Here is a 16,647-nt window from a genome sequence, read left to right as displayed (position 1 = left end):
CAGTACTCCTATTGGAACACAAGACTTTGCTGTATGTAGATGAGAAGTGAATGACACGAAAGCACAAAGTCTTTTTGCTTTGTTAGCAACAGCTAGAATAGTCAGATATAATACAGCATATGTCTGATCTACAAAGTCACTTGCAGAAGGATTTTTATGGAAAAAATGTATACCCAGTGAGGTAGTCATTACGAAAATATTAATGATTGGTTTACACATGATTTTAAAATATTATTTTCCCTCTAGTTTAGTAGTTTAGGTAGCTCAGTTACCTTTTAAGATTATGTTCTATACTTACTAATGTAGTGTAATATTTGTTTGGGAAATATTCACGAAGTTGTAAGGATAAACCAGTATTGGGATGTTATTTAAGAACATAAGAACGGCCATATGGGGTCAAACCAAAGGTCCATCTAGCCCCGTATCCTGTCTTCTGACAGTGGCCAATGCCAGGTGCCCCAGAGGGAATGAAGAGAACCGGTAATAATCAAATGATCCATCTCGTCTCGCCCATTCCCAGTTTCTGGCAAAGAGACTAGGGATACCATCCCTGTCCATCCTGGCTAATAACCACTGATGGACCTATCCTCCATGAATTTATCTAATTCTTTTTTTAACCCTGTTACAGTCTTGGCCTTCACAACATCCTCTGGCAAGAAGTTCTACAGATTGACTGTGCATTATGTGAAAAAATACTTTCTTTTGTTTCTTTTAAACCTGCTGCCTATTCATTTCATTTGGTGACCCCAAGCTCTTGTGTTATGAGACAGAGTAAATAACACTTCCTTATTTACTTTCTCCACATCGGTCATGATTTTATAGACCTCTACCATGTCCCCCCCCCCCTTAGTAGTCTCTTTTACAAGCTGAAAAGTCCCAGTTTTATTAATCTCTCCTCATATGGAAGCTGTTCCATACCCCTCATCATTTTTGTTGCCATTTTCTGAACCTTTTCCAATTGTAATGTACCTTTTTTGAGATGAGGCAACACATCTGCATGCAGTCTTCAAGATGTGGGCGTACCATGGATTTATATAGAGGCAATATGATATTTTCTGTCCTATTATCTATCCCTTTCTTAATTATTCCCAACATTCGGTTCACTTTTTTGACTGCTGCTGTACATTGAGTGGATGTTTTCAAAGAACTATCCACAATGACTCCAAGGTCTCTTTCTTGAGTGGTAACTGCTAATTTAGACCCCATAATTTTATATGTATAGTTGGGATTATGTTTTCCAATGTGCATTACTTTGCATTTATCAACATTGTATTTCCTCTGCCATTTTGTTGCCCAGTCACCCAGCTTTGTGAGATCCCTTTGTAACTCTTCACAGTCTGCTTTGGACTTAACTATCTTGAGTAGTTTTGTTTCATCTGCAGATTTTGCCCACCTCACTGTTTACCTCTTTTTCCAGATCATTTATGAATATGTTGAACAGGACTGCTCGCAGTGCAGACCCCTGGGGAACACCATTATTTACCTCTCTCCATTCTGAAAACTGACCATTTATTCCTACCCTTTGTTTCCTATCTTTTAGCCAGTTACCAATCCATGAGAGGAGCTTTCCTCTTATCCCATGGCAGTTTACTTTGCTTAAGAGCCTTTGGTGAGGGACCTTGTCAAAGGCTTTCTGAAAGTCTAAGTACACTATATCCACTGGATCCCCCTTGTCTACATGCTTGTTGCCCCCCTCAAAGAATTCTAATAGATTGACGAGCCATGATTTCCTTTTACAAAAAACATGTTGACTCTTCCCCAATAAATTTGTTCTTTATAGTTCCAACCAGTTTGCCCAGTACTGAAGTCAGGTTTACTGGCCTGTAATTGCCAGGATCACCTCTGGAGCCCTTTTTAAAAATTGGTGTCACATTAGCTATCGTCCAGTCATTTGGTACAGAAGCAGATTTAAATGATAGGTTACAAACTACAGTTAATAGTTCTGCAATTTCATATTTGAGTTCCTTCAGAACTCTTGGATGAATACCATCTGGTCCTGGTGACTTATTACTGTTTAGTTTATCAGTTTGTTCCAAAACTTCCTCTAACGTCATCTCAATCTGGGACAGTTCCTCAGATTTGTCACCTAAAAAGAATGGCTTAGGTTTGGGAAACTCCCTCACATCCTCAACAGTGAAGACCCATGCAAAGAATTTATGTAGTTTCTCTGCAATGGCCTTATCATCCTGAGTGAGTCCTTTAGCATCTCAGTCATCCAGTCACCCCACTGGTTGTTTAGCAGGCTTCCTGCTTCTGATGTACTTGAAAAAAAATTGCTATTACTTTTCGAATCTTTGGCTAGGCTGTTCTTCAAATTCTTTTTTGCCCTTTTATGCTCCTTTCTATTTTCCTCACTAGCATTTAACTTCCACTTTTTAAAGGATGCTTTTTTGTCTCTCACTGCTTCTTTTACTTTGTTTTTTTTAGCCATGGGGGCATTTTTTTGATTCTCTTACTATGTTTTTTAGTTTGGGGTATACATTTAAGTTGAGTCTCTATTATAGTGTCTTTAAAAAGTTTCTATGCAGCTTACAGGGATTTCACTTTTGACACTGTACCTTTTTAATTTATGCTTCACTAACTTCCTCATTTTTGTGTAGTCCCCCTTTCTGAAGTTAAATGCGATGATGTTGGGCTGCTATGGTGTCTTCCCATTATAGGGAAGATGCTAATGGCTGTGTATGCCCAAGTGTTTTTTTAAGTTTGTTCTCATTTATTTTATCATTTTAAATGAAATTTCAGTTCCAAATAATTAATTTTAAAAAGTTTGAAGATCATAAATCACAAATAAAAAGCATATATGTTATTTTTATGTGTTTGTCTCTCCTGTTGCTGTCAAAAGCCCACAGAAACCAAAGGAAAACTTAATATATTGATAGAAACAGTGAAACCGACTATACTCCAAGTGGTATCAAATGTGTGAAGTAAACAAAAGGGAAAAAATCTGATAATTATTTTCCTCTAATCTCTTCCAGTTGTACCAACTGGAGTTACTTGTAAGAATAATACACAAAAATAAATTCACACAGAAATATTAATTTTAGTTTGAAAGTGTCCCTTTAAAAATTACAGTTCTGACTGAAAATGTTTTACCTGCTGTTGTTTCAAGTAGCATTTATAATTACTGTAAATGAAATTGACTAGAATTAATTTTCTCTATTTCCAGTTTGTTTACTTTGTGCATAGTCAGTTTCCTTGTGTCCTCTTGTGTAATTAGTTTCCTCCTTTGTTAGTAGGGACTTGCACATAATAACGAGAAAGAAAAACATTTAGTAAATAAATTGGGAAAATATGATGGCAGAACTCAGGGCTAGGTGTAATACTGTACGTGAAAATACTGTTTAACCTGGTTTTTGTAGGTGACTGGATTTCAAATTGACTGTGTCCCTTTTACAAAGTCAGGGTACAGGCAAGAATGCTAAAAGTTCTCCCACACTGTTCCATGTCAACTCAATTTATGGCTCCTCCTGAACAGAGAGGACTAATGATGTCAAAGGGTATGATGGAAATCCATTTTCACTTGCAACTTAAGCACAGGTCTCCAGAATTGAAAGTAGGCTTTAAGACAACTGATCATTTGCTCCACATTTGTGTTTCCTGGCCAAGATGTACATTAAGTAATACGTTTATCACTTTGCCTATACGGCACAGTCTGTTTCCTATAAATGTAGCTCTTTACTAACAATTATGAGAGTGTAGAAATGAATATCCCCTGAAGTGTCAACAGATAAAAAGAAATATAACTGTATAAAATTCTTGTCTCCCCACTACCCCCTTCTAACTCTGCAGCTGTGGATAAAGTGAAAGAGTCATCATCTGAGTCCCAGAATAACAATCTGTGGATTATTGTTGGTGTGGCAGTCCCACTGGCTGTGGTGCTGCTTATCATTATTATTTTATACTGGAAGCTCTGCCGAACAGACAAGTTGGAGTTTCAGCCAGACACCATGAGCAATATTCAGCAGCGACAGAAGGTAAAAGGGGATGGGAAGATGTGTTGGGAATAGTTAAGGTAACCTGAGCACTTGTGAATGCAACAGTCTGGAAAATATATAGTGTCGTTAGATGAGAAGGTGAGACGCACCATGGCAGAGGCTTCCTGCAATCTGGAAAAAAAAGTGGAACTGCTGTGAATCACACAATAATATAAATCCAAAAAACTCAGTGGTTCCCATTGCTTTTCCTTTGCTTGTTGTATTATCTAATGCTGTGTCACACTCCTAGGATCTGTCTTCCCGTTGGGGAAACTTAGGTGACAAAGTTGAAAGAAACTTGCCTGCATCATTTTAATCCATCTTTTTACCTTTGTTACTTTTGAGAAAGATGCTGTATTATTCCTTCTAGATGCAAGAAATTCTCTAACTTTGTCTGGATCATCTCTGTGTCTTTTGAATGCCTCATAAGCCAAACTGTTCTGTTGCCCAATTGTCCCATTAATTCCTGGAAGTCAAGACTTATCTTAAGGCTCCTTTGACATAGGCTATTACAAATTTACTAAGTATTTTGCAAGTATATTGCAAAAAGCATGTATTTTGTCCTCTTAACTTCCTAACTTGCCTTTACAAGTGGATTTACCGACCCCAAATGGCAGCTAAAACCTTTTATCCCTCCCACCAATCATGTACAATTTGTCTGATCACAAATAATATAGTACATGCATATAATGAAATCTTATAACCTGGGCTGTGTAATGGGTCTGTTCTTGGACATTTTCGTTGCTGTGCAGTTCTGTATGGCTGTGTGTGTGTATGTTTACAGAGATGTGTGTGTGTGTTCTACTGAGTGGAATATATCAGACTTCGGTCATTTCAGTTCTCTGTGCTGACAGAGCTCTTCCTTTAACTTCCTGGAGAGAGAATCTTTTGGTTTTTTGGAGCTGATATACTGAGCTCATTCAGTATTGATAGAAATATGCAGTTGGTTAACAACTTAAAGCTCTGTCTACCTTGCAACCGGGGGTTTAATGTGTAGCTTTTGTAGATGTACCTGCACTATCTTTAATCTAGCTAGTTAACTACAAATAACAATGATGCCCTGGTGCACAAGCTTCAGTGCAGGCTGTATAATCCTACGTGGTCCCCCGGGTAGATACATGCATTGGTAGGCATGATGTAGCCTGCGCTGCAGTGTTCTCATTGCTATTTTTCGTGAACTACCTAAATTAAAGGTAGCATGGGTGTGACTACATGAGCTGAAGATTACACCCCTACTTGCAGCGTAGATGTAGCCTGAGTATTCAGCTACAAATTTTTATGTGGTGTGTGCAACGTTTCCCTCCACAAGTTTATGTGGGGCAAGGCATTGTCTGGTCTTGCTGTGTTTCCCAGAAGTGGGGAAAGGTTTGGAAATGTAAAACAACAAACAAGCAAAAACCCCCACCCAAAACAACCACTCTGCTTTGACTCAGTACTGATTCACAGGGAAGCGTGCTGCCTGGTGAATCACAAACCTCGCTTTCTCCGGAAGCCCAAAGTGGTTTTTGGAGGTCTTCCACCCAAGCATTAAGCAAAGCAGGCCATATGTCAACCCCAGTTCTGCACTGGGATCTGCTAGAGCAAACCCTTGCATCTGTGTGCTGCCCCCTGCAAGTGAACAGGTCTCAACATGGGCTCTGGGGTCCCTGCTTAGTAGGTCCTGATGCACGCCTGGGGCTTGAGATTGAACAAGATCAGAGCTTCGGGTATTATAGCTAAAGTCATGGAGGGCTAGGCCATGGAGGGCTCACCAAAGGCTCTTACGTAATTAAGTTGTCATGGGATAAGAGGGAAGATCCTTTCATGGATTGAGAACTGGTTAGAAGACAGGGAACAAAGCGTAGGAATAAATGGTAAATTTTCAGAATGGAGAGGGGTAACTAGTGGTGTGCCCCAAGGGTCAGTCCTAGGACCAATCCTTTTCAACTTATTCATAAATGATCTGGAGAAAGGGGTAAACAGCGAGGTGGCAAAGTTTGCAGAAGATACTGAACTGCTCAAGATAATTAAGAGCAAAGCAGACTGTGAAGAACTTCAGAAAGCTCTCACAAAACTAAGTGATTGGGCAATAAAATGACAAATGAATTTTAATGTGGATAAATGTAAAGTAATGCACACTGGAAAAAATAACCCCAACTCTACATACAATATGATGGGGGCTAATTTAGCTACAACTAATCAGGAGAAAGATCTTGGCGTCATTGTGGATAGTTCTCTGAAGATGTCCACACAGTGTGCAGCAGCAGTCAAAAAAGCAAATGAATCATTAAAAAAGGGATAGAGAATAAGATGGAGAATATCTTATTGCCCTTATATAAATCCATGGTGCGCCCACATCTTAAATCCTGCATACATGTGTGATCCCTCATCTCAAAAAAAGATATACTGGCATTATAAAAAGTTCAGAAAAGGGCAACTAAAATGATTAGGGGTTTGGAACGGGTCCCATAGGAGGAGAGATTAAAGAGGCTAGGACTTTTCAGCTTTGAAAAGAGGAGACTAAGGGGGGATATGATAGAGGTCTATAAAATCATGAGTGGAGTGAATAAAGTGAATAAAGAAAAGTTATGTTCCCATAATATAAGAACGAGGGGCCACCAAATGAAATTAATGGGTAGCAGGTTTAAACAAATAAAAGGAAGTTCTTCTTCACTCAGTGCACAGTCAACCTGTGGAATTCCTTGCCTGAGGAGGTTGTGAAGGCTAGGACTATAACAGGGTTTAAAAGAGAACTAGATAAATTCATGGAGGTTAAGTCCATTAATGACTATTAGCCAGGATGGGTAAAGAATGGTGTCCCTAGCCTCTGTTTGTCAGAGGGTGGAGATGGTTGGCAGGAGAGAAATCACTAGATCATTACCTGTTAGGTTCATTCCCTCTGGGGCACCTGGCATTGGCCACTGTTGGTAGACAGGATACTGGGCTGGATGGACCTTTGGTCTGACCCAGTATGGCCGTTCTTATGGTAAGGAATTTGATAGTGTATTTTTATGCTAAACTGCCTAAAGTTGTATTTTCATAAAAAATGCATTAGTACAAAGACAAAACTAGTATGGAGTCTCCTTTTTCTTTGTACTTACTGAACAAAATTGAGGAGGACATGGTAGTGTGTCTGAAATACTTTAGTGGCTAAACTCTTGCTTTCTCTTGCCATGGACATTAGTACGATATTACTACAGTTATGTTCAGCGTACTGTCACCTCATGTTCAGTCAAACAGTAGTTAATCAATAGTAGCGCCCACTTATCTTGCCATTGTAGATTCAGTTGCAGAATCAAGGTCAACAATTGAAACCTTACATGACATTTCATTTTACCCTGGCTGTGGTAATATTTAATTCAGCATTTGATTGGAATAATACTTAATCCGGAATAGGAGTTGAAAATTAATTTGAGGTTTGGCATGTAGTGAAGGATAATACTTTTGATAGGGTTGCGGGGGGGGGGGGGAGGGGAGGTTGTTTTGTTTGGAGAAAGTGTTTAAAAATAAACTTAACAGTTAAATAGTATTATTATTTATTTGGTAAGCTTTGATAATATGCGAAGGTCTGTGCTATATAATAAATAAAGGAAGACACAGTCCCTTCCTCAAGAGGATTAAAATTGAAGTAGGTAAGCAATGATCAGCTATGAAGGCACTTGAGAGACTTAAAGGATGATTGCTAATTTAGGGTTAAATTAACCCCAATTTTGATGTCTTTGTGCAAGGCATCTCTGCAGTGAGGTGACTTTCACCACTAGCATGTATGAAAAGAGCTTATAATAGCTCATAATTTTTTCCAGAAATTTCAGAGCAAGATGGTGGCTGATTACATGAAATCTTGCAATATAACATATTACAATAGTTTCAACAGTTTTTATTAATTTGTAATAAAATGCTAACATTCATTTCTGTTGTATCAAAGTGTCTAATAAATCTGTGTCCCAACAGAGGAATTTGTAACCTCAGTGTACTCTTGTATCCTCCAAATTCTCAATTTTCTGTTGTCTCAAGCAGAGATAAGAGAAGCAGTCTCTTTGACCCACAGACCAGACACAGCTTAAGTAGTATCTACTTTGTTTTGGAAATATCTGGACTCTATACTCAGTTTGTCCTTTCCGTCTCTGTTTCCATTGTACTTTCCATTTTAGTCACTAAAGAGTCAAAAATCTTGATTTTTTTGTTCAAGTCTTGCTTCAGTTGTCTAGAAAGCCTGCAGCATTATTTTTTTAGGGAAGTATCTGTAAGTACAACAGTATCATACCAATTGAAAAGGACCTGTAAGGTCATCTAGTCCAACCCTCACGTGCCAGTGGAAGATGATCCCTATAATACATTTTTAATGCTTTGCTGAGCCTATATTAAATGTTGCACATGATCGGTCTTTAACTACTTACAGAAGAGCTTCCCGGTAGCGTTTGCTCCTTTTCCCCCAGTGCTGAGCCATGGACAAAGGAAATGATCCTACCCCTTTGATGATAGTGAACAACAAATCTGATTCTTCCCAGCCCCATAGCACTAAAATTAGGCTTTACAAAGCTATATTACATTACATTTGGTGCAAGTGTTTAGATGAGAAACAAGTATCAAAACTAGAATTGTTTGGACCCTCCTTAAATTGGTAGATTATGAAGCAATCAGAGCAGTTCTGTTTATTACCTGTAAGGCCACTAGGTTAAGCAGCACTATTCCTCTCCCTCTGATCATCCAAAAATTGATTAATGAAAGCTGATCTGCTCTGGATGCCCATTTTACTTTGATTGTCAATTTGCCTAAGCTGTTCAAGCTTCCAGCTGATAAAACCAAATTCTACGCTATGGTTCCGAAGGTGATTTCAGCTGTTGCCAGTTATTCAGGGAAAAGCTCTCCTCCTACTGAAGGTAATCAGTATCACCCATAGAGCTGTCCTGGATAAGTATGTTGACTTATTTAAAAGATCTTGTAAGTTATCTTACAACTATTTGGCACTTCGTATCCACTGGCTTTACAGCTATGGCTTTGACTGAATGGCATGTGCAATTCCTCCACCTTCACCAGAAGACCACATCTAAAAGTCCAGAGGTGACTTTCCACCTTTCAGGGCACCAGAGCCAATTCTGTGCCTTGCTCTGCTCCATTTGTGCCACTCAGGTGCCTCAAAGGCAGCAGAGAAGGGCCACATCTCCCTTGATATGGATTTTGCCAGAGGGCATAGAACATACACAACCCTGCCTGCAGTTCCCAACATGGGATATGTCAGGTTGGGGAAGGAGACATGGCCAGAGCACATTGTATTTCTGCTATTCCCAGCTAATGTGCAGTCCCTTGGGGGAATTGTTGCCAGCTGGCAGAGGCACTTCTTTAATGTGCACCAGGGCTGATAGCTGGACCAGGGGCACTGGAACAATTTGTATAGTGGGCGTGCTGAGAGCTATTGAAACAAACTTTAAACCCTGGATATGATGGAAACCATTTCAAGCCAAGAGGTGCGGCAACATCCCGAGCACCCCTAGTTCCAGCACCTACGGCTGGATGAGTATTCCTGATGCCCCCTGCTTTGCCAGGAACCTGACTGTGTCTGTACATGTCTGCAAAGAGTGCTTTTTCAAGCAGGGACACCTATTAAGTCAAAGTGCACTGGGGAACTTTACACAAAGTAAAACTATTCCCCCCCCCCCACACACACACACAGTGTTCCTCACATGTTCTTGTTAACTGCTGGAAATGGCCCACCTTGATTATCACTACAAAAAGTTTGTTTTTTTTTCTCTCCTGCTGGTAATAGCTCACCTTACCTGATCACTCTCGTTACAGTGTGTGTGGTAACACCCATTGTTTCATGTTCTCTGTGTATATAAAATCTCCCCACTGTATTTTCCACTGCATGCATCCGATGAAGTGAGCTGTAGCCCACGAAAGCTTATGGTCAAATAAATTTGTTAGTCTCTAAGGTCCCACAAGTACTCCTTTTCTTTTTGTGGATACAGACTAACATGGCTGCTACTCTGATACAAACACAGTGGGATTAAATACTAAAACTTAATATGTGTCTTGGTAGTTCCAAAACTTTAGTTAGTGGTAAATGTTTCCAAATGTCTCTTTTAATACTGTGCTGAGAGGATGGGTTAATAGGTCCCTTGGAAAAAATGTAATTTTAGAAATAACTTGGAGAATTGGATAGAAAAATGGTAAACCAAATAAGGTGCAATTAAATGTACACCTTTGTATGCACAGCAGTTGCGAGAAATAGTTTGCATTATTGGTGCATTCTGAGAGTCATACAATGAATTCACACTTGACCATGCTGTGTTATTCTCGCAATACATAGAACAGCTTAATGCTGTAAATCTGAAATTGTGGAAGTCTGTGACCATTGTATAACTTTTAGCTGCCAGACCACTGAAATGGATTTTCAGCATCTGCTAGTGCTATGTTTATTGGCTTTTTTTTCCTCCCCAGATTTAAATGAGTAGATATCAAAATATCTTTACTGGGAATTTTTTTTCAAGTAAATGTTCATTATTTTGTTCTGTTGGTTTTCCAGAATTGTGTGCACTAGTATTTTAGTTATATCATAATTCAGCAAGACATTTTTACAGGGTTTCCAGTGCTGTTCACAGATTAGCTGCCAGAACTGAAATATTATTCTTGGGATCAAATTTAGTTCCTTTGTTTCATTAGCAATATATTTTGGCAACCTCTGTTCAGTGCATATGTCTCTTCAAAGAACAAGGCAATACTGTTCATATAAAAATAAATAGAAAAAAAATGTCTCAAATGTAATATGTAGATTAGTACATCAGTAGTAGCTATAAGTATAGGAGATGTGTGATTGATGCTTTACGAAATGAATACATTATTTTAAAGAAAACCAATTTCCTCCATATTGTTTTCCATTCTAACCATTCACAGATGTGTGTCCAAACGTTATTATTGGAAAACAAATTGATCTCATTCATGTTGTGCCTTTACCTAGGAAAACAGTATATTGGCAAACACATGGTCTGTGTTAAAAGCGTCAAATGATTTTCAGCCAGTCTCATCCCCCTTGATTGGATGAACATTCTTGAATGTCTCAGCCAAGATTTTCAAAAAATGGAATCCTCATGCTAGTCTCTTTAAATCCATATTTAGGCACCTGAATAAATGGTCTGATTTTTCAAAAGTGTCAGTCACCTAAGAGCTCCCATTGAATTTGGTGTCTAAATATAGACTTCGGAGGCTAACCTGAGGCACCAGTTTTTTAAACATCTTGACTCTCAATTTCAGTAGATATTACCTTGTACTGAACAACAGCTGCCTTAACGATGGGTTAGCTCATTCTCTTTATTGAAGCTGTGACAGTATTTTTCACTGAATTTTGTAACTGCTTTTTGTTTTGCCATTTAGAAACTTAGCTTTAAAAATTGAGTTTTTTACAATGTAAAATTAAACATCCCCCTAAGAGAACCTAACCTGAGACTTTCAAAGTACTGATTTTGTGCAGTCTTAGGCACAGGCTGAGAAGGCAATAAAATAAAGCTGAAGGTTTTATTTCAGTACCAGGACAGACAGATGTACCAGAACAAATGTGTTTTCTTCAAAGAGGTGTAATAGTTTGATCTCTTCCATTCCTACCCCCCAATTTCCATCACTGGTGTGTGAGGAATAAAGTGACTGATCTTCCCATGGGATTCTGGTTACCTCTGTTCAGAGATGAACATAGATGGTATAATCAGGTAAACCTGCTACAGCTTATCACTTTTTATTACCAAAAAAAAAAAAAGATGAAAGTAGTCTGTGTCACACATGAAAACAAATACAGGAATGCCTCAGGGCCTTTTCAGTCTTGAATTACACTGATGTTATTTATTCCACTGCATCTTAGTGTTATGACCATCTTGCTTTGCTGAATATGGACTTGTGTTGCAATGTCCTTTTGACACTTGTCACCATGAATGTGATTTTGGCCAGTATCATTTTTAAGAAGAATCATGAGGTCAAAAAAATGAAGATCATAGAAATGTAGAGGTGGTTTTTTTTGTTTGTTTGGGTTTTTTTTTGTTTTTGTGTCTTTTACAAAATGGGCATTGTGTCTGTATCCAAAAATACACTAATTTTTCTGTTTTTAATAAAAATATTGAGCACCTAGTATGTTTTGAGAACAGCTTAGCTCAAATGGTAGGAGTTGCCTACCACCTTTAGTAAACCCAGACTAACTTCAGATTTTATAGATAAATACAGATATATAGTAGGCAGAGCCGGTAGCTCCTAGCCAGCTGTAGTAAAGGTTGCCTGACACTTCCTGTTTTCAGTGCTTATAACTTTGCTAAACTTTTGGCTGAAATTTCCCATGTTGGGTGTCTGTTTCAGGCTGAATCATTTTGGGAAGTTTCAACAAAAAGGGTTCTGCTATTTTAAAAGAATGAGATTAAGGAAAAATACATTGTTTTGTACATATTACTAATACCATCTCGGAACTGTTTTGTTGAGGAGATCTAGAGCCTCTGTGCTTTGGAGCAAGGGCTCAAAATTTGGCAGGAGGGTGGAATTTCTGCCAGGGATATGTCTTTTGTTGAAAAATGCAACCAAGTTGTAAACCTTAGACAAATTGCAGTTTGCACATTAGGCTTTTTAGTCGAGTTTGGGGGCAAAATTATCAGAAGATTCCATCTGTACTGAACATGCTCTATCCCAAGGTTGCAGAGGCTGAGCACAACTCTCCTTGCACTGACTAGGGCTGTGGGGTCAGGCACCAGAAGTGAGACCAGGGATCCCATCTCTCCTGTGCTCTCAGTGCTCCCTCTGCTGGCACCCAGGCAGCATGGAAGAGAAACCTGCTGTCTGGTAATGCAGAAGGGATAAAAGATGGGCAGCAGAGGGAATAGACTGGAAATGGGAACCCCAGGGAGGAGAGACGGGGAGTGACTGGGCAAGAAGATTGGGACTGGGAACAGGAAGATTGGGACTGAGGTCTGATGAGGAACCAGAGTGGTCAGGTGTGGGAGAAACAGGGCGGAGTGGTGTGTGGCCGGTAGACCACATGCCCCTCCAAAACCTGGAGTGGAACTAGATATTCCTGAGTTACCATTCCTCTGCTGTCAGCAAGTGACTCTGAACCCACTGGCAAAGTGCATGCCTTGTTCTGCTTTAGTGGCAGATCCACATGGAAGATAACAGCCTCCTTCTCTCTGCATTCCTGGCTCATTCGCTAGACACCTTCCATCTTCTGCAACAGAGGAGGTAGATAACAGCCTCTTGCACTACACAGTTCTGATTCATCCTTGGAGAACAGTCCATCCTATGTACTGAATGAGGCAGGGGTCCTGGGGGAAAATAATATGTGATCATATCATTAAAAATTGTATATGTACAAAAGGTCTGAATTAACTCTTCATGGGCAACCTTAATTCTAACATTTCCTAAGTCACTGGTAATTTTTAAGTAATTGGCCATTGCTAGTTGAAGCCACGTGAGTGGATAAGATCATCCAGGGTGTAAAGGGAGAAGAGTCTCTCTCCTCCTCCTCCACTCCACCCCACCCAATACCAAAAGAAACACTGAAAGAATGATCAGAAAGGATTGAAGAGAACTAGAAAAGGACAGGGTTGTGAAAACCAAGGGAGGAGAAGAGTTTAAGAAGGCTGGTGTGTTCTCTGCTGTTTTTGTTTCTATTGAAGTCGAGGAGGATGGGGATGGAGTAGAAGATCTGAGATTTAGGAAGAGGTTGCAAGAAACCTCAGGTGAGTGTGTTTTTGGTGGAATGAAGGAGGAAGGATGAGAGTTGGAGGGGAGAAACTTGAGATAGCGATTATTAATGGCACACTGCATAAATGTAAAGAAAAAGGGCAGAAGGAAGATGGAGCCATAGTTTTAGAGTCAGGGTGGGTGTTCTGCTCATGGGGGAGCAGACGAGAAAAAGAGTCAGAGGTTGTGGAGGAGTGATAGGGAGTGGGTGAGAGTAGGGATTGGGGGGAGGGCAGATAGTTGCCAGGAGTAGATGGAGTTGAGTGAGCAAGTGAGTGGGTTGGAGGAAAGGGTATTGAAGAAGATGAAAGGGGGTGGGGGAAGTGGAGGAGAAATGGAAAGAGGAAGATCATGTCAGACATTGGTCTTTTATATGTATATATTTTAAAGTCAATAAGATTGTGTGCAGAAGAGGGGGATATAGTGTGGGGGAGAGGTTCAGATACATGGCTGGGGTTGTGGGCACGGAAGTCAAAGATGGAGAAACAGCACTAGATCCTCAGCTAGTATAAATCAACATAGCTCAGTTGAAGTCAAATAGATCTGTGATTTATTCATTTCAGGATCTGGCCCATAATGCTGAATGCTGCCCTCTTTCACCTTGCAGGGGAGAAGTGTGTGTGTGAAGGGGGGGGGGTAAGTTGAGGAAATCCAAAGTATCTAGTAAACTAGTAAGTTTTCTCCTCTTATGCAAAATGCACCCAAAAAAAAAGACATGATTGGGCATGTGTTGTATATGCCCTTGTCAAGGAATCTTTTCAACAGTAGGGCTTCTATCACCATCTGCTGGATGAAGCAGACAGTGCACACGTCTTCAACATGCTCTTCTAGAACCTTTGGAAAATATTTTGACGATCTCAAAATGTTCCATAGGCAGACTTGTTTTGGCATTTTATCAGCCTTTTTGTAGTTGGAAACTGCATGCTAGGCTTAATGAAAGGGGGCTCATTTAAACATTTAGAACTAGATGCATCCGTCAGCATACTCAGATGCACCTTTCGGTTTGTGGAAAACCTATTTTGGGAACAGACAGAGTGGTGGGTGTTTTTGTTTGCTGTGCAAACCAGAATTGTCAAAGGTTTTTCTTGCTTTCAGCTTCCAGACTTTTTAATTAAATGTGACCTAAAGAAAAACAATTTTTTTAAAAAAATGTGTAAAAAATTAGAAGGGAACAGTTTCTGATTATTTCAAGGTCTGGAAAATTAGCAGGTGAACTTCTCATTCTCATAATTTGATTAAGTTGAAAGAGCCAAAAACAAATATTATTAAAATAATAAGTTTGTTATTTTATAAATGTTGTTTAGACTATTAAGGCCCAATTTTGAACTCCTTACTCAAATAAAATTCCCATTAAATCCTGTAGGAGGGTTACCTAAATAATGATCTGAGGGCCATAATTTCTTTAGATTAGCAGAACTTGACAAACTTTTTTTCCCAGCATCCAGAGTGAAGCCTAGTACAGGTAGTTAAAGAATTTTTAATCTTGTGGTTTCCTCAGGCCCTGTAACTCCTTTCCTGCTTTCCCACTGGGATTGCTGTTGCTTAAAGCACAGTACCATCCCATCAGTAACAGTGATCCGATTGCACCTACACTTTGGCTTTGTGGTCCTGGTGAGGTTTGGTCCTTCAGAGCACCGCTTCCCAGCCAAAACAGTCATCTATTGTAATTTAGTAATACTGTACAAATGGATAAGGAAGGATAGTCTTGGGTCTGATCTGGTATGGCAGTTTCTACAGTCCTCTGTATCTCTATGCCTCAGTCTCCTCATCTGTAAAATGGGAACAATAATCCTTCCGTATCTCATAGGTACTGAGAGACATTTGTAAAGTTTGTGCAGTGTTTTGAGATCCTCAGATGGAAAACCCAATGAAAATGACAGGTATTATTGTAATGATTAAATCTAAGGAATTAGTTGTCTGTGTGGTAGCAACATAATGCCTTCTCTCCCCTGGAGCTGTTGCCTTTGTATCTTAAAATATATATAATCTGAAAACATGTTTGCAGATATAGTTTTTCTTTTTCTTTTTACAGCGCTTTCCCACTCACCCTTGGAATCTGTTATCTGGTCACCGTCCTAAAAATCATTGATTACAACTCTGAACAACAGCCTGACATTAAGATTTCACACTTAGTGTCTTCTAATATTTTTTGTTTTGTCTTTATTCTTTGATTACAGCTACAAGCCCCCAGTGTGAAGGGGTTTGATTTTGCTAAGCAGCATCTGGGCCAGCACAACAAAGATGATATCCTAATCATTCATGAGCCAGCTCCTCTTCCAGGACCTCTTAAGGACACTACCCCTTCTGAAAATGGAGATGTGCCAAGCCCCAAATCAAAGACTACTTCAAAGCCTTCAAAGAATGTTCGACACAGAGGGAGGTTAGTTCAGCTGAAGAGAAGTAGCGTTGGTTAGATTACGGTTAATTAAATGCAAAGTGTTATTGTAAACTGCAAAGCATTTTCAGTGAAGGATCCTCGACTTTGGACCTTGCTCTTTCTAGCAGTTCATCAGAGCTTATGTCTAGCTACTTTATAGGCGCCATTGCAAGACTGGGGGTTTTTTGGCTTTTAATTGCAGCATTTTCAGATAATGCTGATATCTTGGGCTGGGTATAGGTTGGTCAGAATCAGAGCATTACCTATTATGGAGTAATGTTAAGTGTATGCTTTTAATGGATTGAATTTTGTAATTGCTTGCGGTTAGCAGGGGAATGGGTCATTAGGAAATCCTATTAGTGATACTAGTTGCTATTATTATATGTAAGTCAGACTAATATTCCCACAAATCAACAAAAGCTGCAAAACTCAGACTACACTCTTTTCTGTGCCCGTCACTGTGTTACCTATCTGCTAAATGTACAACACTCTCCTCAAACTGATGTCAGGCAAAAAGGTCCACAGCTAAGCAAGTTGAGAACAACATATCACCCTTCACTTAGAATTTCCTGACTGTCAGCAAGGGCTGAATGACATCATCATTCATCCACT

At 39.5% G+C, this 16,647-nt stretch overlaps 1 protein-coding gene across 7 annotated transcripts in view; it reads left to right on the top strand.

Annotated features, from left to right (window-relative positions):
• KIAA1549 (KIAA1549 ortholog) overlaps positions 1 to 16,647 on the top strand; it is a 209,543-nt gene that overhangs the window by 151,624 nt on the left and 41,272 nt on the right. For all 7 annotated transcript variants that reach the window (XM_038383049.2, XM_043518969.1, XM_038383011.2 and 4 more), the window contains exons 10-11: positions 3,790 to 3,974; positions 15,836 to 16,038. In XM_038383049.2, the coding sequence (XP_038238977.1) occupies positions 3,790 to 3,974; positions 15,836 to 16,038 (388 nt within the window). The remainder of the gene's footprint in view (positions 1 to 3,789; positions 3,975 to 15,835; positions 16,039 to 16,647) is intronic.

Source organism: Dermochelys coriacea, chromosome 1, assembly GCF_009764565.3.
Source record: "Dermochelys coriacea isolate rDerCor1 chromosome 1, rDerCor1.pri.v4, whole genome shotgun sequence".
Classification (NCBI taxonomy): Eukaryota; Metazoa; Chordata; order Testudines; family Dermochelyidae; genus Dermochelys; species Dermochelys coriacea.
This window is presented reverse-complemented; position numbering and strand designations above follow the sequence as displayed.